The sequence below is a fragment of the Choloepus didactylus genome, chromosome 2 (assembly GCF_015220235.1).
Source record: "Choloepus didactylus isolate mChoDid1 chromosome 2, mChoDid1.pri, whole genome shotgun sequence".
NCBI classification, from domain to species: Eukaryota; Metazoa; Chordata; class Mammalia; order Pilosa; family Megalonychidae; genus Choloepus; species Choloepus didactylus.
The window spans coordinates 184,968,173-184,991,143 of NC_051308.1; the positions used below are offsets into that span (position 1 = coordinate 184,968,173).

Here is a 22,971-nt window from a genome sequence, read left to right on the forward strand (position 1 = left end):
ATACAGATGTCTTATCTAACCTAGAGTCAACGTGGTTTTCTCTTTCCCTGGAGGAACTGAACTGCTAACATCCCATGAACTATATCAAGTTTGCTTCATTTTTCTTACTGCCTGTAAAACAAAGAAATCTGTCTTGAGTTTCATGATGTCCCACGTTACTGTGACTAATGCTCAACCATTTTTATTTACAGTGTTCAGAATGAGTTTCTATGACAATCTCATGCCATTCTAAATGTTAACACACACATTTTCTGCTTTTTTGAAAATAATTACAGAACAAATCATTTGTTCTGTGCTTTATACAAAGAAAGGCACAGATATTAATGGCTGCAGAAACAGATTTCACTTTCAGATTAAATAACAAGCAACTATAACAGAACGAAAAATTCCAATATACACACTGTTAGGGACCACCAGATTTTAGTTGTTGTTTTGTATTTCATTTATCAGACAAGCAATAGTTCTCTTTTCTATCATCAACTCTACACATTTTCCCAAAAGACCCTCACAGCTGTCCCATTAACACACTAACACAAACACACACACAAACATACAACCTCTTACATAATTTCTGACTGAATGGAATATATCTGTTTTCTTTTAATGAGAGAAAGAAAGGCAAAGCAGCTTGAGATCTCAGATACTTTAAAATCCATTTCATGGAAAAGTCTCAAGACTACTAACTTTCTTCCAAGAGGGAGCAAAACAGGGAATTTAGGGGGCTACGCCACTGGGAGTTGGCTTTGTTTTAGGAACTATTACCAACTGCCAAATGAAATCACCACCGCTTGCTCTGCAACGCTTTTCCCTTCCTTTCTGTTTTTCATGCCCTCATTTTCCTGCTGCGTTCTTTCTCCCATAATTCTACTGGTTTTATACTTCAGCATTACCAAAAGGACGTCCTTAAAAAAAAACAAATAGAACTTTTCTGTGCACAACCAGCTTTCTTCAGAGGAAACATGCTACGTGAAATATTAAATGATAGAAACCACCTGCACCCTGTCCTGTGTCCTCTTGGATTTTCTTTACATTGACATAGAAGTTTAACACATAAAACAAATATAATTAAATGACAGAATTCCTCAACATATGCCAATTGTACAGTAAAAAAAAAACAACAACATTCAAACAGCTGGTTCTGTAAATATTTAGAACTTCATATGGACTATCAGTTGGAAGGACCTTGCTTTTCAAAAACATCAAAAGTTTAAAATCTTAATTTTTGAGGAAATCACAGCTAATATGGCATCAACTCATCTCAATTTTGAGTCTTTGACATCTAGCACAGTGCCTAATACATTGTAAATGCTCAAAACACATTTGCTGAACTAAACTACTGATGACATGGTCGATTTTGTCAATAAAGGCAACCAAAACAGATCTTCTATGGCAATACCAACCAAACAGCATCTACCTTGATGCAAATGATGACAGGCTACCACTGTTCTCCAATCTACGCAAGAATTTTCCAGCTCCATAGCTCCTGAAATGCATGGGCTCAGTTTCCTCACCTGTAAAACTAAGGACTGAGCTTCTAAGGTCCCTTCAAGGTAGGAAATTCTGAATCTAATATCAAAACAGTACAGGCTCTAGTTTCTCACAACTTTTAAACTTTAGATAAAACAATGTTTTTTCACATAATTATGTCCTTATAGAGAACACGTTTTACACCATTGATAAATTCAGAAGCAGAGCTTAGATATTCTAGGGTACACCTTTAAACAAAAACAAAAACAGGTCATAGACAGGTCCAATGTAGGTACGAATCCTAATCTCTAATTACCCACGTAATCCTGGACAAATTACTCAGCCTCTCTGATTCTGTTTCCTCACCTGCATAAAAGCAATAAGAGACGCTCCCCTACCTAAAATTAAAGTTTATTATGTACATCTAATAAAATAATGTGCAAGAAAAAATCAATTAAGTGAGGTTGAGGTTAAGAGCACAAATCTGGGGGCTGATGGATTTGGCTTGAATCCTGGCTTTGCCATCATTGTTGGCCACCGTGGGTGAGTAACTAACACTCTCTGAACCTGTTTCCTGAGTAACAGGAATAACCTACAAGGAAAGTCATTTACAATCTCTATTCTCCCCACCCCCAACAAAAAATTCTCCCAGACCTGGAGGAGTCCAAAAGGAAAACAAAGTAAAAACAAAGAAACCCATATGAAGCCAAAGAAACCCATATCCACAATTCAGAAAACCCTATTAAGTCAATCCTAAGAAAGCTGCTTGAATCATCCAAAACATTTAAGGAGTTTATAATAAATCTTTCTATTTCTAGACAAAATCTCACTCAATTTACCTTCAAAATATATATCCTGCTCTTAAAGCTACCTAGGGAATATCTTTCCCAGTTTACAATATGGACAGATGAAAAGTTAGCAAGCATAAATGATTTTATGGAAGCACTTATTAAGATGGAAATGTGTTGTCTGTTTCCTTTTTATTCAAAATGGGGAAAATATTTCCTATGAAGAGCAGCAAACACTCTACCTTTGATGGCTTATTTCAACAGGTAGAGATTCCAATGGAAAATGAGCAAAAGATCTGGGAAAGAGGTCTGGCAAAGAAAGTAAATATCCCAAACTGCAGAAATAATTCTGGAACCACAATAGAATGCTCTGTTACAAAACAAAATGAGTTTTTAATGCTGCTCTGTCCCCCTTTTTAAGCAAGGTGATTTGGTAGTAATGGGCCAAAAATGTGACTCGATGTTTCTCTTCAATCTATCTGTTTCCCTCCAAACCTGCTGCCTCATGACATGGCTTTACTATTCAACACCCCACTGCCACCACTATCTCCAAGGCTCACTGGTAAATAAAGTAAAAAGCTATGCATAATCAGTCTTTATATAGAAAAACTGAAACTGTCTCTCTTTGAAGAATTACAAAGATTTCTGTCTGAAACCTCTGACCTTTCTAGAGAAATAAGAATCGCTGCAGTTTAAAAAATGTAGGTGGTAAAAGTACAAAGGAATACATTTATCCATTTTGCATGTTCGTCATCTTTTTCTCAGACTAGGGACAAATATCTGTAGAACAATTAGTTCTTCAAGTCTAACATTTAAGCCTGTGATATCCTCATTCTCCCAAGAACTTTATATATCTGGGCCCAATCAGATGGCACTTTTTTCTTAATTTCCATATTTCCGTTCCATCTTCATTTTACTGAAAATCTAAAACACATGAATTCCAAAACCATTTTTTTTTAAAGATAAGACTTTTGCCCATACAGTGAATGAGGTGAGAGAATAATAAAAATTCATTTAAATCTTTTTAAAAAACACTGTAATTCCTAGCTGGAGAGGGGTAGGGAGGGTCTTCCAAAAGTACATTTAAAAGAAAAAAGGAAAATAAAAGTCTTTGTCACACATTAAAAGGCCATACAATAAAAGTACTGCAATGCTATCTTTCCCTGATAGGAACATACAACAACAGTTACACTGTTGAACAGCATCAAGTTACCAAGACTTCATTCTCAGAAGTCACTTAAAACTACTCTCCAAAAGAGACCCTCTACCCTTTATAAGGGCAAAAAAAAAAAAAGCCAACCAAATGAATCAATCAGAATCCTTAGTAACTCAATAATATTTATATAGTACACATAGGTGCAAAAATCTTGCCATACTCATACAAAAATGAAAATTTTTCTTATGCAAATGAGCTTTTGCCAAAGTCTTATCCAGAACTCCTGCTTCATTTTAAATTTTGTAACCCAATTATCTTTACCCTCCAATTACTTAATGTTAAAAATACATTCTCAGGTACACACAGTTTTCCATCAACAATTTTTTAATATTTAATATTATTTATTAATTGAATTTGGCATAAGACATTTACAATTTTCATTGCCAATCTATTTATTACATCTGAGCCCATAAGACTCTGTTTAACAGTATGCTAAAGAGGTTTACATGCAGATATACAATATCTTAATCACTCACTTTAGAGTAAGATCTTTTAGCATCTCCAACACTCATCATTTGGAATGTTAAAAAATGCCACAAAGAAGGGTTTCTGATGTCATCTTAACACTGAAATCCATCTGTCTACTGCTCTCCTCTGACTCTACTCTTTACACAGCCAAAATTTTCACAAAAGCTGATGAGAATTTGTCAACCTAAGGACTTGTAACGTCAGCTCCTTTGAAAGGCAATGGAATATTTGAAAGTGATAATGATGGGATACTGTATGTACAATATTCATTTTTATGTAGGAGCTTAAAATTAAATAACTAATCCTTTTAAGACTAAAATACACAGAATTGTAAATGCTTTCAAGAGAAGATGCAGGTGGAGAAGAGGCAGGCAGTATCAACACAGAAGGGACAGTTGCAAATTTCCAATATTAAATGAGGTATGTATCTCTAATTTTGAGAATTAAATGAAAACTGTTATTGTAACACCACCGTTCCTGTTATAGCAACTAACAAATACCTCTTCCTACTAAAAATTAACACTGACTCACCGTAGTACATCTTTCCCAACAGCGTGAACATGTTGTACTACCCAATCATAGGCTGGCAAAATTACAAAAGGAAATAAAATCACCCAAACCATAGCAACAAAGACAACCGTCTGATAATGGCAGATGCTACACAGACATACATACAAATTTTTATATAGTATTCATTTTTAAAATGTTTTATTATCACTTTTATTTCACCTTAACTTTTTTTTTTTCAACTCACAGAGCATTTCAAAAACAGTCATTAAATTTTTTTATGTCTTCACAAATTATTTGGGACTACCATAAGCATTTACCAGAAGCATAAAAAGGTAGGCACTATGGAACTGGATGCAGAGAAAAATGGGTGTGAATCCTATTTTTTAAAACTCTAATCCTCTTCTCCCCCAATTTAATCCCTTTTATTGACACACTTTGGTTTTCCCTTTCCAGCACAACTAATACTCTGCAATGCTAACCTTAAGATTTATTAACATTTTTAAAAAGGAAACTTAAAAAGAAAGTTACATTTCTATTTTATTCAATATATGTTCATTTCAGCTACTTATTTTTTAAATAACCCTAAGAAGAATTAATATAACACATCATAGTATAAAATGTATTTATTGGTCATTTTTCCTTTTTACAGTTGTAAAATTCACGTTGAGTGAGGCTTTGAATTTTTTCATTAAAATCATTAAGAATTTTGCTGTGTTAAGAAATGAAAATAAGGCTGTCATTTAAGGGCACTAAGATGAAACGTATCCCCATTTTCTATTTTTCTCCTTTCTATTTTAAAATTTTAAATGTTTTTCTTTATAAACTAATAAAATGCCATTGTTTTCTCAAAAACTTGATTTTTCTCTATTTTTAAAAATTATCCACAAGACCATAATCAAAGGATCTTTTATAGAACAAAGTAAATTTTTAAATGTAAAATCCAATCATTACGGGAAGCTAAAAATACACGTCTCTTGTGCATACAAGAAAATACACAGTAAAATATTACACACAATTCCAATTTTTAAAATTATGCTTGCTTTAATTCTCAATGGCTTTTCAAAGCATCTAGAACCAATTAATCTAACGTTACCTTTTTATAAAAAAAATCTTAAACCTGTGTCATATTGCTTCTCTTCACTAAACTTCAACATTATAAAAACAAGAAAGAACAAGTCATTCCAGATTTGAGTCTAACTGACAAGTATAAGAGCATTTCTCTGACTCCTGCTCAAAACAGGCCTACGATCCGAACTGGACAATAAAATATTCCGTGGGAAAGGTTTGGATTTTGACTTATTTCCCCTTTGATTCAAGGTGGGTGTGTGATGCTATTTAAAAGACATCCAGCCCTAGACAACAGAATGTGAAGAGGATATAAAAAGGAATCTAATTGTTTTTAAAGAGAAGAGGTTTGGAACCAGAAGGCCTGGGTTTGAAACTTGCTCTGCAAAGTCACTTGAACACTTTGAGACTCTACTCTCACCTGTACAAATGATGGGGAGTGTATTACTTATTCACAGACTGTTATAAAGTTAAAAAAAAGAGAGAGAGAGAGAGAGAGAAAGAAAACTACGATATATGGCAGCACTTAGCACAGTGCCTACTGTCGGACAGACACTCAATAAAAGTCAGTTTCCTTCCTTCCTTCCTTCCATTCTCTTTTTCTCTACTCTCAATTGATCTAGGACCAAAATATCTACCAGTAGGAAAGTATTTAAAAGACACGAAGAGGAATAAGTCTGAAGTTATCAGACAAAGAACATTCAAGCTATTCCACTTCAATCTCCAGTTACCATAATCACCCTATTCATTTTTGGGTTCGGGGTTATTAACAATATAGCAAAAAAATAAATAAGACCAACACTTGCCAAAAAAGCTAATAAACATGAACTTCTTACTTCCTATTTTACCTTATTTAGTGTACTTCTTTACAAACAGAGCAGCAAGGATGTCCTCTGCTACAGGGCTGCTGCAATCTATCATTGGATGGATTTATTTCTTTGCCTCCTAAGCCATGTTTATTTAACTGAAACATGTATGGGAGGACTAATTCATTAGATAACATATACTATTTTACATGGTGGAATTATCATAACAAAACATGAGGAACTGTTTTCCAATATTTTGGGAAACATCTAGGGGGAAAAGTCATTTCCATCTAAGCAGCAGCTAGAGAATTCTGGTGAGTTTGGGGACACTTGGGTTTGGATCACTAATTTGTATCTTACAGTTGCCTTACTGGAAGAGAGCCAACTTTAAAAGCAAAATGGTAAATATGGTAAACACCACCAGAGCAACTTTCCAGGTGTTTGTGTGCTACTGCGTCCCTATGTGGATTCCGTAACTGCAAAAGAATTTTTGTGAAACTTCTCTTTCTAAAAATTTGAACAGAAACCCCCAAAGCCTCAATTAGGTTCTTGGTCTTAAAAAACAAAAAAAACTACGCAAAAAATTGTGGGTAAGTGAATTATAAAGTTCCCCACTTGATATATCACTGCCTAGGATCCTTTTACAGTCATTACTTAAACCGAAACACTTTTTAAAGCATCTCCATTTGCCGATCAAGTTCGCCGTTTTAAGTTTCTCTTAACAAAGCATACTAGTTCACTCACTCTCTTCCTCTTCTACCTGACTTCTTCCTTCCCTTACCTCACACACCAAAGATTTACAGTTTATAATTTATTTAAAAGCAGTATCTACCTCTAAATAAACATGGAGAAATTATTGCTGAAATGGCAGTAAACCAGTGTTTAGCACATTCACTGAACTCAATCCGTATTTCATGTTTTTCTCCTATTCTAATTCTCAAAATTGTTTTCAATAATCTATATTGACATTTGTGAGCAATTAAAATTGTTACTGCTTTTGTGCAAGACTTAAAAAGCTGACAGTCTGTTCTGTGTCCTCTGGAAGCAGCTTGAGGCCTTAACCAAGTGAAACACCCAGTCCTACTGTGTACAGCAGTGACCACAACAAAGGCTGTGGTTTCTCCCACACTAGCCTTAAATAGGTTTAAATTAATGCTATTCATCACTGGGTGGAAAAGACGACAAGGCAAATCCAAGCCAGCAGCACTGGGTAATTTTCTTACCAACACTCAAACCTCACAGGCATAAATGAACTGACCTCCATTCAAAGGTTTACTCCAGAACAGCTATTGCCCCCATTCCTATTCACTCTCTGCCTTTGAATTTCCTACTTTTCCAGTGCATCCTAGATAAAGGATATTGTTACTGTCCTCAAGTCACACAGAAAACACTCAAGTATGTAAAAGCCATATTTATCTCAAGTTTGTTGATCACTAATGCTATCTCCTTTGAAGTATTAAAAATAAATAAATTAATTAATTAATTAAAATGCATGTCTGGACATACACTAATAACTTACAGTGGACCCATCAGCCACAAAACCTACCTTGGGTTTAGTTTAAGGCTAGAGTTAGAATTTGAGATACGGTGGTCCTTACTCTATCTTAAATATCACCATATCTGTGTCTTACTCCTTTCTCCAAACATTCTTTATATTACAGATCACAGAATTAACTGTCCAACTTTCTATTAAGGAGTTTATTAAGAACTGAGGAAGTTTATATAATGTATAGTCCTAGATTTCAGCCTGTATACACACACACGTGCATGTACACACACACCGCTAACAGAATATACTCAATGTATTTTAAATATACAATGCTGCCTCGAACTAATGTGGTAAGTTACCTTAAAAATTAAGAAATTAAATTATAAATAATGTGGCATCATAATTTATAAACTGTAACAATCCAACATTATTCATTAAATTTTTTACAATATTGATTCTATATGCACTGATAACCTTATGCATATAGTTATACTGTATTTAAGGTATTAGCTTTTAAAGAAATCATTCCCACTGCTCCAAACGGCACTTTGTGCAGCCTGGATTGCACACACATGCACATGAAGCACACACACGCTTATACACAGACACTCCTGATCTTACACCTGCTCTGAAGCAGTAGGAAGTGAATTCTCAATCTGTCAACATGACCATCTGGTCTATCTGCATATCACGGCTTTCTGTATTACTATATGAAGGAATGGCAATCACGAAGCCAAAATAAAACTAAAATGCACCTGAATGGGAGCATCTCTCTTTTTATTTAAGTGAAATAATATGTGGCATATCAGAGGAAAACTAGCAGTAATCTAAATAATTTAAAACGAGCATTCGTGACAGCATAATTAAGTGAACAATATGGTACAGGTAATGTGGTAATCAGTAATTCTGTCACTCAGTTTTACAGTACAGGTACCAGCTTCCAAGACACTGCAACAGCTCTTTCATGAGTGACCAGAACTTTGCTATTTGTGGTCAAAGGCGAACTAAGTAAAGGTAGTAATAACAGAGGGTAGCCTGGAAACAATCAGTAGCAATTGTACTAAAAGATTACTAGGCAAAGGTGTTCACTCTCTACCTCAAAACTAACAAGTACGTGTGCCACCATTAGGACAAATTTAATTCACTCTGTCACTGGTTAATTAACAATTACAGCAATTACCTGACAAAGTCTGGTCATTGTTAGTCTTCCAAAGTGAATTTTAAGACTGTTAAAAATATTTCAATCTTAGAAAATTCCTCAACTGCAAAAAGTAAAGATGCTTGTTGTGATTTAGCTTTTGAGCCTAATGTCATTTGAAAATTAGCAAAAGCCTTAATTTAATTAAACATAAGTCCATTAGTTTAATTTAGTTTTTAAATGTCTCCACACAGTTGCTGCAACACTTTTTTATACCCCACAGCAGGTAATAACTATCAAAATAAACTGTGACACTGTCATTTTATGATCTGGATAAAGCCACCTACCTCTATCTAGGAGGTGAGTCCCTAAAAAGTCTAACCTCTTACAAAAGTTAACTAACTTGACTAGGACTCTTTCTAGAATCTGATTACATTACCAGACGTTATACAGAAGCAGCTAAAAAAAAAAAAAAAAAACTCTCCAGAAAGTTCTCGGTTGAGTGCCTACTAATGAACAAAGGTTAACTTTATCTAAAAGGTCAAACGCCTGGTGGCTAAGGTTATGACCTTAACAACTTAAATTGTGACCTTGGCACGTGCCGGGCATATTGTAGATTCTGATACAGATCATCTGGTAAAGACTGGTCATAAATTAGCTTTACTGTTAGACTCCCACAAAGAAAACCATTTGCCACAATACCATAATACTTCCAACTTGTCATATGATACATGGGAAGGACAACTCAAATAGAGACCAAATTAAAGGCATAAAACGGTGTTACTCTTTTATACTTTTAACGAGATGAAATTCTCAGGCTTGTGGAATCACTCAGATTTCATTACACTTGTTACTGTTTATCAGCCACAAAATTCACACAGTTCTAATGCCACACCATTTAGAGAAAAAAAATGGAACATAGTTTTGTATTATATTTTAGCACCTCAATAATTCTTAGAATAAATCACCACTGCTTAAAAAAAAAAAAGATTGACTCTGCATTAGCTTCCAGTATTTCCATGTACATTCTCTCTAAGATTTCTACTTCCTACCAAAGAAGAGGCCCAGGCTTTAAACAATCATAACTGTACACATTATTAAAAGGAAAAGATCTTATTTTTGCGGCCATCTAAAAAAAAAAGGCATTTTGGAAGGAAAAAACGCAATTTTTTAAAACAGAGAAAGAGAAAAACGCACTATAGGTGAAAAGGCCACAATGGTTTTGGCATGTATCTTGAAGCATGTTTCAGAGTCTCTGCCTCCTGCCAATACTGGCAAGTTCTCAAAACTTTTAAAGAGGTAAAAACATTGTTTAGTGTTTACAAAGCTTCAATATTATAACAGATGCTTGTCAAATCACTTGTATGTAAGTTGACCGATCTACCTCCTATTTGTATTGGCAGCTTCTCTTCCACAAACAACAGGTCTCTAAATCTCTTAAATCAAATCTGAAATATTTTCAGACAAAAGGCCCTTAATTTTTTTTTTTTTTTCCAATCTTCCTGTTGCGCACACAGAGAAGCCGCCATCACTGCTGTCCTATGAAAACCAATGGCCTAACACTTGGCTGGCTTTCAGGTGTAACAGGGGATTCTGGGATACATCAGGAAAACCAAACCGAAAGGTAGTCTGATCCATGTTGCTGTCAATAAATCTTTCAGAAGCAATAAGGATGCTAACTCTCCTAAGCAACCTTCTAAATGTCATTCTAACAACATAACCCTTCAGGTACTGAAACCAACAGCAACTGTGCTACCCCAAGGATTTCAAGTGGCAGCATGATAACAAACCATCAACAACGAAAGAGAATACACACACAGTTATAAGAATAGCTAGAAAGGCTGTTCTTCAAATCTAAAGGAAATGCTTCTGCCAAAAATTTGGAATGGATACTGCTCAGTCTGATAAAAACTTAACAGGCATTTCATTTGCATGTTACCTTGCAAGGAAGCACACACCATGACGTGCATCACCTGTTGGCACACTCAAGTTTCTATGGTGGTCAATTAAAGCATTTATTATAATTCATAAAGTGTTTACTTTTCTAAATATCTAACACATAAACACAAGATTTTAAAGAGTATTCTCTGAAAGCACTTTTAATGCCCAAATTTTTTCTGCACCATGCTTTTCACAGTCAGAATCTCCATTTATATATAAATGAAATAAATGAAAAGAAATCTAACTTTGCTTTTCCAATAGACAAAACAAATGAACAAGAGTAGGGTTAAAAAAGGGCTAATTGGTTCCAATTTAGAGGACATTTGATAGGTGATGTCTTTTAATCTATGCTACCCAGAGCTGGCTAAAGCAACAGGCACTTCTTATAATTAAGTATACATTTTCAAAAACCCAAATATTTGAAAAACTTACAGATCACATCTTCTAAAATACTCATCTATCCCCTGCCAACAGAATGCAAATGATGATGTGACATGCTTGGAAAGTTAATTTCTCTAGTTTCTTATGTAAGGACAGATGGATAACAAAAGTTTCTAAAACATATATTGAAAAAAAAATAAAAGAGAACAGGATGTCAGCTGACTTGTTTTAGAAATATCTAATATTTTTAGAATTAATAATGTTTTACAGAAGAGTGCAATGTTGATTTTACAGGTATCATCTTCTCTCTCCTTTGTGAAAAATAAATAGATAAATATGTGAAACCCCCCTCAAACAACCTACTGGTAGGATTCCATAACCTTCTTTCTTCCTTCTGGCTCAAGTAACTGCCATGAAGGTAATCTAGCAAGACCAATAATACATATAAAGAATCAACAAGTTACACAAGACCTGAGCTTTCCCACAACACAATGAGTTCTTTTGTCTAAAACAAGACTAAAAGAACAAAGTAAAAATTCATTATTTTATCCAGTTCTCAATAGCTTTATCCTGAATGCTATTCTAAATACTTTAACATGCACAGGTAAAACATGCCCTGAAAACAGCCTTGAAACAAATAAAGAATTTTACAACAAATCAAAGCAGCTCATTAAATCAATTATCAATATTGATGTTTCAATGCGTTTATGAGCTAGACAGGTTGGTGCTTTTAATAGTAACCTCTCCATCCGCTACTTAAATAATTGGTATCTTTCCCTTAGCTATCACAGACAATACTAAGAACTCCTAAATATAAAGCTACTAGTTTGTGTATTCACATGATTATTTTTCCTGCATAAATGATCAGCAATTTGATAGTAACCTTACTTCTGACTTCTTTTTAATTGGCAGGGGATTCCAAAGGCCCCAGTAGGTTAAAAACACTCCCAGAAGAAAAGCAACTAAAAATATTGCCTCACTACCAGACTAAATGCTTCTTAACTAGCTCACTTGCCAGTTAAAATATACCCTTTATTACACGAGTTTTCACAAAGCTTTCTCTCCCTTCCACGGGGGTTTCTCTTACCCATCATCAACACTGTGGTTTAAATATATCACATTGTGATTAACTCGAATAGGCACCTCTGATAACACTACTTACCAAAAGAACTAAACCTAGGGAGAATTTTCTCAAAGCTATTGCTTTCCCACCTGAATGAAGGTGGTACCTCAAACACTGGGCTTCTGGCTATTCCGACTGTAGTCAATATTTGAAACCACAGTCTTTACGTATGTGGCCTGCAATTTATGGAGTTCGGGAATGGTCTGGCATATATGGAGTTCATCAGGAAAGAAAAATATACAAGAAAGCGGAACGGCTTCTCACCATCGCACTTACCTGCAGCATGCACAAAGTATGCCAAATATAAATCGAGTTCCTTAACAGAAACCCCTATGTGATGGGGCTGGACACAGAGCCCTGGATTCGAGCACTGTGGGGACTTTACAAGACGCTCGCCATCAGTACTTTCAAGCGGAATACCTTTAAATAAAATCACCATGACAAGGTCCAACCTCCAGACTTTATCTGCCTGGCGGAGGCAGTCAATTCTTCGCATCTTGCCTTTCTGGTCTGGGTTGGAAAGAACACAACAGGGAGGTTTTTTTCCTGTAACTGTAAGAACAAAATCCTCTCGATACTCAGGTCGGATATCTTTCCGTAACTTTGCCAGAAGTCTGGATGCCCACTTCTGCTTGACCTCTGGTTTTTCACTTAGCAATTCATCCTTCACAGCTCTCTCTTCTTCTTTTGACATACGCTTTTCATGTTTTTTGAAGTATTTTCGTTTTCGGGCCTGCAGGTTGAACCATGTGTAGGCGAAGGCTCGGACGTGAGGCAGAAGTGCTTCGATGAAAGGATGAAATTCATCCTAAGGAAATGAATTTTTAAAAATTGAATATAATAAAAACTAAAGGAAACAACTTTTCTTCAGATGCTCACCTTAAAAAACCTCTCATTTCACTTGAAATTTGATTCAAGCATTACATTATCAAAATCTGACATAGGATCTTTATGGGAAGTCGGGGGTGGGGGGAGAGAAAAAACTATCAGTATCGTTACTCACAAGCCGAAGGAAGAAAATCGCTAAACATTTTCTTTAACGTTTTGATGTGTTTCCACCAAAGTGCACCAGGTTCTATTAGCAGGTCTAATTCCAAAATCCTTTAGATAATAAGTGAAGTTTATCTAAATGCTTATAACAATGTATAATCTTAACCCTATTTCAAGGGAGGCATATCTAATTTTGCTCCAGCCTTGACCTCACTACTTGTAGTACAGCCAGGGCCCAGATGCCAGATTGGCAAACCCTAAACATTTAGATGCCAGTCAAGGTTTATGGAAGTCTAAGAGTAAAAATCAGCTCCACAATCAATGAAAACAAAGACTTTCCTTCTAAAAATAATGCATGTAGACTCTGATCTCCTTCTTAATCATTTGGTAATATCTTAATTCCCTTTTTAAATATTATAGTTGCACATAATTTTTTTAGACAAAAACTTAGAAAATTTTGGCAGGTTCATACACAAAAGAAGAAAAGCATTTGATATTTATTAGACTAAAAAAAAAAAAAATCTACGTCCAAGACATAATTGCAGACAGTATGGGAATGCATCTAAAAGAAAAAAAAGGAAAAACAAAGAAAAGCACACATGCCAGATAGTAAATAAAATGCATCATTGTGCCAACACTGATGCAAACAAATATATTTAATTACTGATATGATTATGAAAAGCCTTTAGTAATAATCATTCCTAAAATATAAAAATAATAATTTAATTTTAAAAAATATTTCATGCTTTTTCTCACAGGGAAACAGAGAACCTAGTATATTCAGTATTTACAAGCCTCCAGGAAAATCCTCATGGTTGCCTCTTAAAATTCAAGTAACCCGAAAATAAAACTGAATTAAAACATATATTTGAATTATTCTTCCTGTTTTACTCAGAATCTTTGACTGTCAAGCCTGACATTTTCTTAAGAAATATAAATATAAAATTACAGAAAAAATTAAACAGTAATCTCCAGAAGGCTTTCTGAGTACACTTAACTTTTGATTAACCAACCCACGCAAATCTTACGTAACTTACTCGGCTGCGCGAACCCCTCCCCCCAAAAAAGATAAATTATTTACTTTCAAATAAATGAAGTTAAGAAAACCAAAGAGATAGTTGATAACTTGTTTTAGGGATGAAGGACAGATAAATATAATAAAATGTCTTTTTTTTTTTTTCAGTTGTAACTTCCATCTAAATATATACCCTAGAGGTACAAGTAATATCATGTCCAAAATATTATTACTATTCAGGCAAGTATTAAATTTTCAAATGTTTAAATGTAATCTAAAATGAGGGGTTAAAATTAGTAAAGTAGTTTAACAGTGGTGACGGTTAAAATATTGTAATTTATAATCAATCATTTAAATACTAAATATAACATTTTTAAAGTGTATATTAATATAAAACATAATAAATCACTTCAATAATTGAAATTTAATTTTTTTCTTCTCTGCACACGTTCAGGCTGTTTTTCCAGTTTAGTTTTGAAACTTGCTTTTTTTTCAATAAAAGCATCCAAAAGAAGTCAGCTTTCATAACATATGTGCTTTCTTCAAGTGGAGATGGAATAGAGAAAAATACAAGAATGATATTATTCCTTACCATAAACCACTGACATTTTTAAAATTTCTGATGTTTGAGAATCTTGCTTACCCATACTTCAGAAGACAGAAATTGGGGGAAAAGGGGGCAGTTTTCAAGTCACAGTTTATCTGCTAAAGTATACGCCAAACCGCAAAGCATTTAAACATTACTAAATTCTGAGCTCATCCTTGAAATGTTCTAAAATACATAAATTTAATGTCTGAAATAGTCTTTCACACTGACTGATTTTTTTATATATACAGGACATGCTGGGGACCAAGGCTTAGTGGTATTTTGCAAAGAACTCCTGGAGTCTACCTTAAACTACAAAGTAAGCTTTCACCAAAAGGAGGATTTCATTTTAAAGTCTCAGCACCATTTTATAATGCAAAGAATAACTTAGTTCTAAGCAATTCATATTTGTATTAAAACTTGATCTTATTAAAAATCTTTATTGATGATAATCATTTCAAATAAACATTCTAATATGGCATTTTAAGTGTTCAAAAATACTCCCAATATGCTTTTCAAAAAAAAGAATTGCAAACTGTGTTCATTTGTGTTCACTTTGTGTTTACCTGCCAACCAAATGCCCATATCTCAACCTAAAGAAACTTAAATGAGGCCTACTATTTCAAGTAGTCATTAAGAATAATCTAAGTCCCCAATTTTGCATTAGAAGTATTTACAAGTTATTACCCCTCAAAGGTTGCAATAACGTGCCAACAAAAGTACACAGTATTTTGTATAACTTTACTTACATGTACTCAAGTAAAGTGCTAGTTAATATTTTAAAAGCATATCTTTCTAAGCTCGTGATGAGAATTATTCCAGAACATCAAAACTAAACAATATCATTAACTTACAGGAGTGTCTAGGCATAAAATAAATGATCAGATTTTTTTTTTTTAAAGACAGTATGCCCTTATAAACCATGTTGCTGCACATACCGCCAAAAGCTCCGTAATATTTCAAAATATTCAAAAGAAAACAAAGACTATTTTACATATGTATTTGCAAACTGTGAGAAAGTTACAGGCCACCACTAAAAACAAATCTGAAAACCTGTTTCAAAAGTGGTATGATTTTGAATCAGCATCTTAAACGTTGATCTGTTTGAAAGCCAGCCAAGATTAGGAATCACTGAATGCTGATATTTCTGGAAACTACTTCTTTTAAAGGTTCACCTATAAGTTTCTGCTATCACACTATGGCCAACTACATGATTTGGTTATGATTTGCCCATATGGATTAAAATACGATGCCTGGTGTTTTCCTAGTAAAGCTTTTTAAGATCGTATACAAGTAAATGGAGCCTATCCTTTCATTTTGAATACTTTTTCACTGTGCTTCCTGGACTTTTTTTTTTTTTTTAATGAGCAATAAACTACCTAAGTTTTTCTTTCTAAAACTGCCCTTAAAGTTTTACAAATATTCCAGCAAGTTAAATAAATTGTAAATCAATTTTTAAAAGAAGAACTCATAAAATATATGAGCCCTCATTCACTATTTGGTGTACAATTTCTTCACAAACTGATACACCACGTAAGTGTTCCTCTTAGAGGTGTATCCAGTAGAAGGCCTAGTGAATGTATCAATCACACTGCCAAATATGTAGGAGAAAAATAACTTTTTTTAATGTGATAATAGCTCATGAACCAAGAGACACCAACTTTGTTAAGTACCTGCCTATGCCCTTGGCTTTCGCAGATACACAGGTATCCTCATATATGCACAATCCCAAAATATAAATTTATCTTACAGAGCTCACTTCAGAAGATGCTAACGTTATCATTCAGGGTCCTTTCCCTCTATTGCAGCATACTGGCATTAATTACAAGTTCTATGTGTTGCAAACTTTTGCCAGCTAGAACTTCAGCCTTCCAATCTCAGCATTTTCACTGTAGTGGGTAGCTCATTCAAATTATCTTAACACTTTGCATCTTATCCATATGCAATTATGAACCTTGCCAGAAGTGGTTGGAAAAGTTTCATTTCATACTTCCACAAGTTACCAAAATATGAACTTTGGAAGTTTGTTAGGTGAAAAGAAAAAAAAAAAAACAAAAAACTTTTACAATAACTAAAAGCAACTGCTATCCATTATTAATGCTAGGCCTAAGTCCCAAACAGACCATTTCAACATACAAGATGCATTTAAGAGTCTTCTGAGATCAAATAACCGGTATTCTCACTGTCAGATATTTCAATAAGAAGGGATGTCATGTGGGAAATAAATCCAGAACCCAGAAAAGAGAGGAAAAACTATTGATACCCTTTAGCCTTCCAGAAAGTATTCCGGTTAAACCGTTATCTCCTGCTAAAAGAAGGCAAAAACCGGTAGCAGGTTTTTTAAGGCAGTGGTGAACAAACATTTTATTTGAAGCATACAACTTCATCTAGGTGATTAATGGTCAGATCGCAATGTATCAAAGCAGTATGAAGGTTCATACTTGTTTTCCAAAAAATTTTTTAATGCAAAATCCCTTTAACTTTACATCTTTCAGCCAAAGAAAATAAATAATATATTCAGAAAGGACCAGATTTGGAGCCGCAAAACAGCGGACAAGGGAGGGATGGAAAGGGAGGGCATGGGAGCGAGGGGCGGTGGGGCGAGAAAGACCCACTATCCGAGTAGAGTCGGAGGGAAAAAGTTGCCCCCCGACCTGCGCGCAGAGCTGCCGGAGCCGCGCGAAGGCGGCGGGAGGAGGCAGCCGCGGGCCGCGGGGGGAGCCGCGTCCGGCCCGGGCCGCCGCTGGGGCTCGCCAACTCGGTCCAGAGCTTCCCGGTGCGCGGCCCGCGGCCTCCGCTGTTCGCCACTCTGCGCGGCGTGGGCTCGTCCGAGCACCGAAACTTTCACTCGGGCAAGAGCGAGCGAGCGAGCAAGCTGGGACGCAGGCTCCACCCGGCCGGCGCCAGAGGGGACGCGCGTCCACGCAACCCCGCTTCGCGGAGCCGAAGGGCCCGGTCGCCGCAGCCGGCTCGCGTCCGAGGAGCGCTGTCAGGGCCAAGGCCAGGGCCCGGGACGCCCGGCTCCCGTCCCTCCCGCGGTCAGACCACGAACGCTGACAAACAATAAACAAAAGTAAGAGTTTGGGGACGCGGCGGGGGGCTGCGGAGGCGCGGACTACCGTGACCCGGCTGCCAGCGCAGGGACCCGAGTTCTTCCCGCACCCGAAGATTTCAATTGCCGGGAGGGTGCAGGGTGTGCGGTGGGTTCCGTCCGCGGCCCCCTCCCCCTTGCGCCGCGGAACTACAGGAATCCTGCTCTCGGAAGCAGAAACGCTGAGTCCAGATTTCAGCATGTCATGGGCTGCAACCCCGCCGAAACACGTGCGGGGCGACTGAAAACACCGCCTTTCCGCATTAAATCGCCCCGATATTAATTAAATTGTTAATAAGAGGGCGCCATTAGCCATGTGCCCACACAAATGGCCGTGCAAGAGGAATGCACCCGCATGGAAACAAAGTTACTTTCTTAAAGCTGAATTTCTCCGCCACACGAGCACACGCGCGCACACACACAGAAACACACGCAGACACGGGCACACACCGAGACACATGCCCTGGGCCCAGCAGGCGCAGGGGTCCCCGGCACCCCTGGCCCAGCCCCATATCTGCCCCCGCAACCCCTATCCCCCTCCACCCTCCGCATCCAAACAGCTGCTTACCTGGGTGAGACAGAGCGGAGAATACATAACTGCTGTGCGGTGGGGTGTGTGTGTGTGCGTCTGGGTGTGTGATTTGGAGGTGTGCGTGAGTGTGGGTGAAAAAGGAAAAAAGAGGGAGAGAGGAAGAGAGAGAGAGAAGGGGGAAGAAAAAAAAAAAATCAAGCCTGCTTCTTGCGTTCACATTTCCAACTCGGCTCAACTGCAGCCAGCCAGCGCTATTGCCGCTCCATGAGCTGAACTTTAACCCCGCCTAGAGTTTCCCTACACTCCACTATACATGTCTACTGTACGCGGGCGTTAAAGGCATAGCGCACCCTTTCCCGCTCCCCCGCCAGCCCGGCCGGGTGCCCGCGAGCTGCCCGCGCGCCCGCCTCCGCCTCCGCTCTGCACCGCACCGCACAGCCGCCGCCCGCTCGCGCCGCCGCCGCCGCCGGGGAGGGGGGGTGCGTGGGGGAGGGGGCGGCTGCGGCGCCGCGCGGCCAGCCCGGTCCCGAGCCTCCGCGGCCGCTCGCTCACGCTCTCTCTCTCTCGCTCGCTCTCTCGCTCTCTCTCGCTCTCTCTCGCTCTCTCTCTCGTTCGCTCGCTCTGCACCCCCCCCCCCCCAGCGCATTACTGGGTAACGCAGTGAGCAGCAGTTACAGTCTGTACTCCCGGGCAGCTATAGGCTGCCACAGGATGTGCTTAAGCAAACAAAACTACTTTTCCTCATCCCCATCCCCCAACCCCCGCCGCAGACCTTGGCGGACCTCGTTTAAGGACTTGGGCAACTTTGCCAGGTTGCCCTGCACCCCCGGGCCACTGTGCGGGCACGTATGGAACCAAAGAGAAGGCCGGGGGCAAATTTGCATGTATGCAAATTTTTTCAAAAAAATCAGCCCTCCTAGGTAACTTTTTCCCCTCTCTGAAATGCGCTATGGCTCAAAGCATTGTAATCTCTCCAACGAAGCTTTGTGGGAATAGATTCGTCGGCAGAGGTAATTATGCACAAAATCCTGAAAACTTTGTGCAGCTTCTGTCCTACGGCAGTCAGAAGCGGGGGCGATGGGGAATAATTTCACCCAGAAGATTCACCAGATTTGGGGGTAGGGGTGGCTGGAGAAAGGCAGGTGGAGATAAATGAGCGTTTTCCTTCCCAAGACTGTGAAACTAGTGGGTTTGCGCACAGACGCCATACAAAAAGTTCTATCACGTTCAGAAACAACGGTGATTCAGCTGTGACATCTTTTTCTTTTTAAGAGGAAAGGTTGTGGAAGGGATGTCCCCTTAGGGAAGGCAGATTTTCTGGTCCGCAGACGCGTGCCCGAAACTGGACAGTCTTATCATTACCGTCCCTGTTTCTGGGGCATCTCTGGAAGGGTGTCTTTTAAGAATCCCCCCTTTTTTCCTTCCCCCAGGTGATAGTTCTTAAAATGGAAAAGAGCTTCCTGCAATTATTTTAGGTTTGCTAAAGTATTGTTTTGGCAGAAACGGGGGGTGGTTTTTAGGGTTTGGCAAGTTGCCAATAAGCCTGCTTTTCCAGTTTTTTAAACCTCATATTTTCTCTCTAGGTTCTCCTCTCTCCTGGGAAAAAAGTACACCTCCCTCCACCTCTTCCTCCTCCTCTCCCTCACTTTAGTTTTCAGCCTGCCACATATGTAACCCTTTCTTAAAATTCCAAAAGGAAGGAAGAGGGTATCACGTTGAAAGACACTGGCACACAGAAGAATCTGCACCTCAGTGGAGGTTATATAGCTAGAGAGTCTCTGAAAAGAGGAAATTCCTGTGGGAATGCCCACTGTGCAAGCGAAGGTGAAGTGATGTTTTAAGGCCACTCTCATTCAGAACTATTAAAAAAAAAAAAAAAAAAAAAAAAACAACTAAGGGGCAGGAAATATGCTAAAGGAGAAGGAACAAAATAAAGTCCTCTGCAATATTCTGCATCTGTCTAAAGTTATTTGTTTCTTCTGCAGTTACTTTATTACTAAAATAATTCCCGAATGTTCAACCCCCTCTCTTGAATATCCTTAGAAATCTCTCAGATTCTTTATGAGGGGGTGAAGAGAAATAATGACAAACTTTTAGTGAGAGAGTCCCATTTTTTTCCTACCTAAAGCAACTGTTTTCCTTGGTTCCTCTTGGATTTCAGTAAGGGAAACATGTCCCAAAAGCTAAGCCGAGTTACAGAGACAACATCCCTGGCCACGAAAACCTTTGCTGGGGTCTATAACTTCAACGCTCTCCAAGTTTCCTCGATAGAAGTTTCTGGCTGACGGTCCCAACGTGTAACTGAGGCACAGTGAGAAGTTATTGTTCCGAGTGTGTACTCATGGAAAACTCTTCCAGAGGAAGATTAAAATCTTTCTTTTGGTGTATTAAAAGATAGACTTCACATCTGCCTCTTTCCAAATCAGCCAAAGATTCTTACTTTGAGATGAATCTCAAGGAAAAAAAAAGGAATTTAAAAAACTGGTTTGTTTCCTGTGTTGTTGTTTTTTTTTTTAATAAATAGGAAAAAAGAGTAACTCAAGGGTGATATTTCTACTTTAAAAAACTTCTTTTGTTGTAGCAGTCGATGTGCCCGCGATTTCCAGCTTTCTGCGGTTAGCAATATTATCTTAAGTAACTTTTGGCGCCCTTCGTAAGACTTTTGGATATGGGACGATTGTTTGCGCCCTCTAGGCAAGGGCTGGATCCAAGTTCAGCATCAAAACCCTTCACATCCGCTCCTGCTTTCTCTCCTATCTCCGCCTGCTCCCGCTCCCCTCCCCCGCCGAGGAGGGGAGGCGGGGGAAACACACTACGAAGCCCAGTTCCAACTACAGCCTTTGGAAACAAGACTGAGAAAAATACAGTAGAAGAGTTACAGTTACAGAAAGGCTTCTGGTAACCTTCTCTCCAAAAAGCATAAATTTAAACACACACACACAAAGAAACAGATGTTCCTCAAAGGACAGTCTGGGGGTAAAAAACATTTTCAACTCTCTCCCCTCTTCCCAAGTTGCAAAAGTAAATCCTTGTTCAGAGTTCACAAAGATAATAAGACACTTGAGAGCGAGCAGGGATGGAGGGAGGATGGAAGAAAGAAAGAGTAGTAGAGAGAACAGCGTAGGAAATGCAGGTGAAGTATGAAAACTAGTTCGAAAGTAGCAATCATATAAATGGCCCGTTGTTAGGAAGGATAAACCCCTTATTGGAAATAACGCTCCAATCATTTATTTTGCAAGTGCTAGGAGGCTGCCTTGAAATGGGATTGTCTCTGCGCAAAGGAGGCTCCTGTCATGCTCTCTGCTATCCATATTCTTCCTGGCACAGAGCCCAGTCTCGCATTTACTGTTTTATTTGCAGAAACGTTACCTTGCCAGCTTTAGCGAAATCCTCTTAGATATATAAATTACATCAATAAGGTTTCACTTATATGTACATCTCAAATACCTCTTATTTTGGAGGTTACTTAATAGGAGATCTTATTAATATGATTTAGATTTTAATGCCCAAAGCAGTGAAGATAAAACTGGGGTTCATAAGTGGCAGCACCATTAACTCTGTACTTCTTAGTAAGACTAACTTTATTAACCAGCATTTTCCAACCTTTTTCTTCTCTATTTTTTGACCTATTGGTCACTTAGTTACTTGTGTGCAGATTGTTCTTATATGTATAATATCCTAGATTGAATCATGTTGTGGAACTGAGCATCCAAGTGGATTTTTACATTAAGTTTCCAAACCAGATTTGAAGGCAGGCCTAAAGCCTTAGGAAACAGCTTGATGGGACTTTAATCCAAAGATGGGAAAGAGCCCAAATTATTTTCCATTCACTTCCCAACAGAATTAGGTGTCTACACTGCTCATAGAGAAGGAGGAGATGGATATATTTTAGTCAGAGGCTGCCAGTAACCGTCTCCAAGACAAGCTACTGGCTTTGGTTTCCACTGGATTGGTGTCAAAAGACTTGTCCAAGAGGCCATCTAAGAGTTAGCAAGTCAGCAGTCTTCCACACTGACACTTCCACAGGGGTTGTTGTGGTAACAAGTAGAAATGTGAAGTTTGCCAGTCTTCATGCCCTATTTACCACTGATCATATACCTAAACAGCAGAATTCAAGAAAACCCACTCCTCTCTTCCTCTTTCTTTCACATGTACAACACAGTTGTTAGTCCACCTGTAAAACATTCTCCCTCCCTTAAAATGGTTAAGAGTTCAAGAGAGGCTTGCATATTCCTTCAAAGTACTTGAAAGGCCAAAGCTTCTAAGATAATCAGTGATGACTTTCCTGCCTAATGCTGAGCGTGCAATATATTACTTCCAAAGCTCACTACAGCCCCACAGCCCAGTCAAGTTTTTAAGCCAAAC

At 38.0% G+C, this 22,971-nt stretch overlaps 1 protein-coding gene and 1 long non-coding RNA gene across 9 annotated transcripts in view; one reads left to right on the forward strand and one right to left on the reverse strand.

Moving 5' to 3' along the window:
- Window positions 1–22,971, reverse strand: part of NFIA (nuclear factor I A) — a 385,493-nt gene that overhangs the window by 345,229 nt on the left and 17,293 nt on the right. For 6 of the 8 annotated variants that reach the window (XM_037827069.1, XM_037827070.1, XM_037827068.1 and 3 more), the window contains exons 1-2: window positions 18,643–19,036; window positions 12,669–13,200 (exon numbers count right to left, since the gene is read on the reverse strand). In XM_037827069.1, coding sequence (XP_037682997.1) covers window positions 12,669–13,200; window positions 18,643–18,669 — 559 coding nt within the window. In that variant the 5' untranslated portion in view covers window positions 18,670–19,036. Of the gene's footprint in view, window positions 1–12,668; window positions 13,201–18,145; window positions 18,152–18,642; window positions 19,037–22,971 lie in introns of those variants that run through there. The other 2 variants (XM_037827071.1, XM_037827066.1) reach the window with 2 other exon arrangements.
- Window positions 17,731–20,494, forward strand: LOC119527238. The gene is made up of 2 exons (XR_005215350.1): window positions 17,731–18,056; window positions 20,190–20,494. It is a non-coding gene; the product is annotated as an uncharacterized LOC119527238 (long non-coding RNA).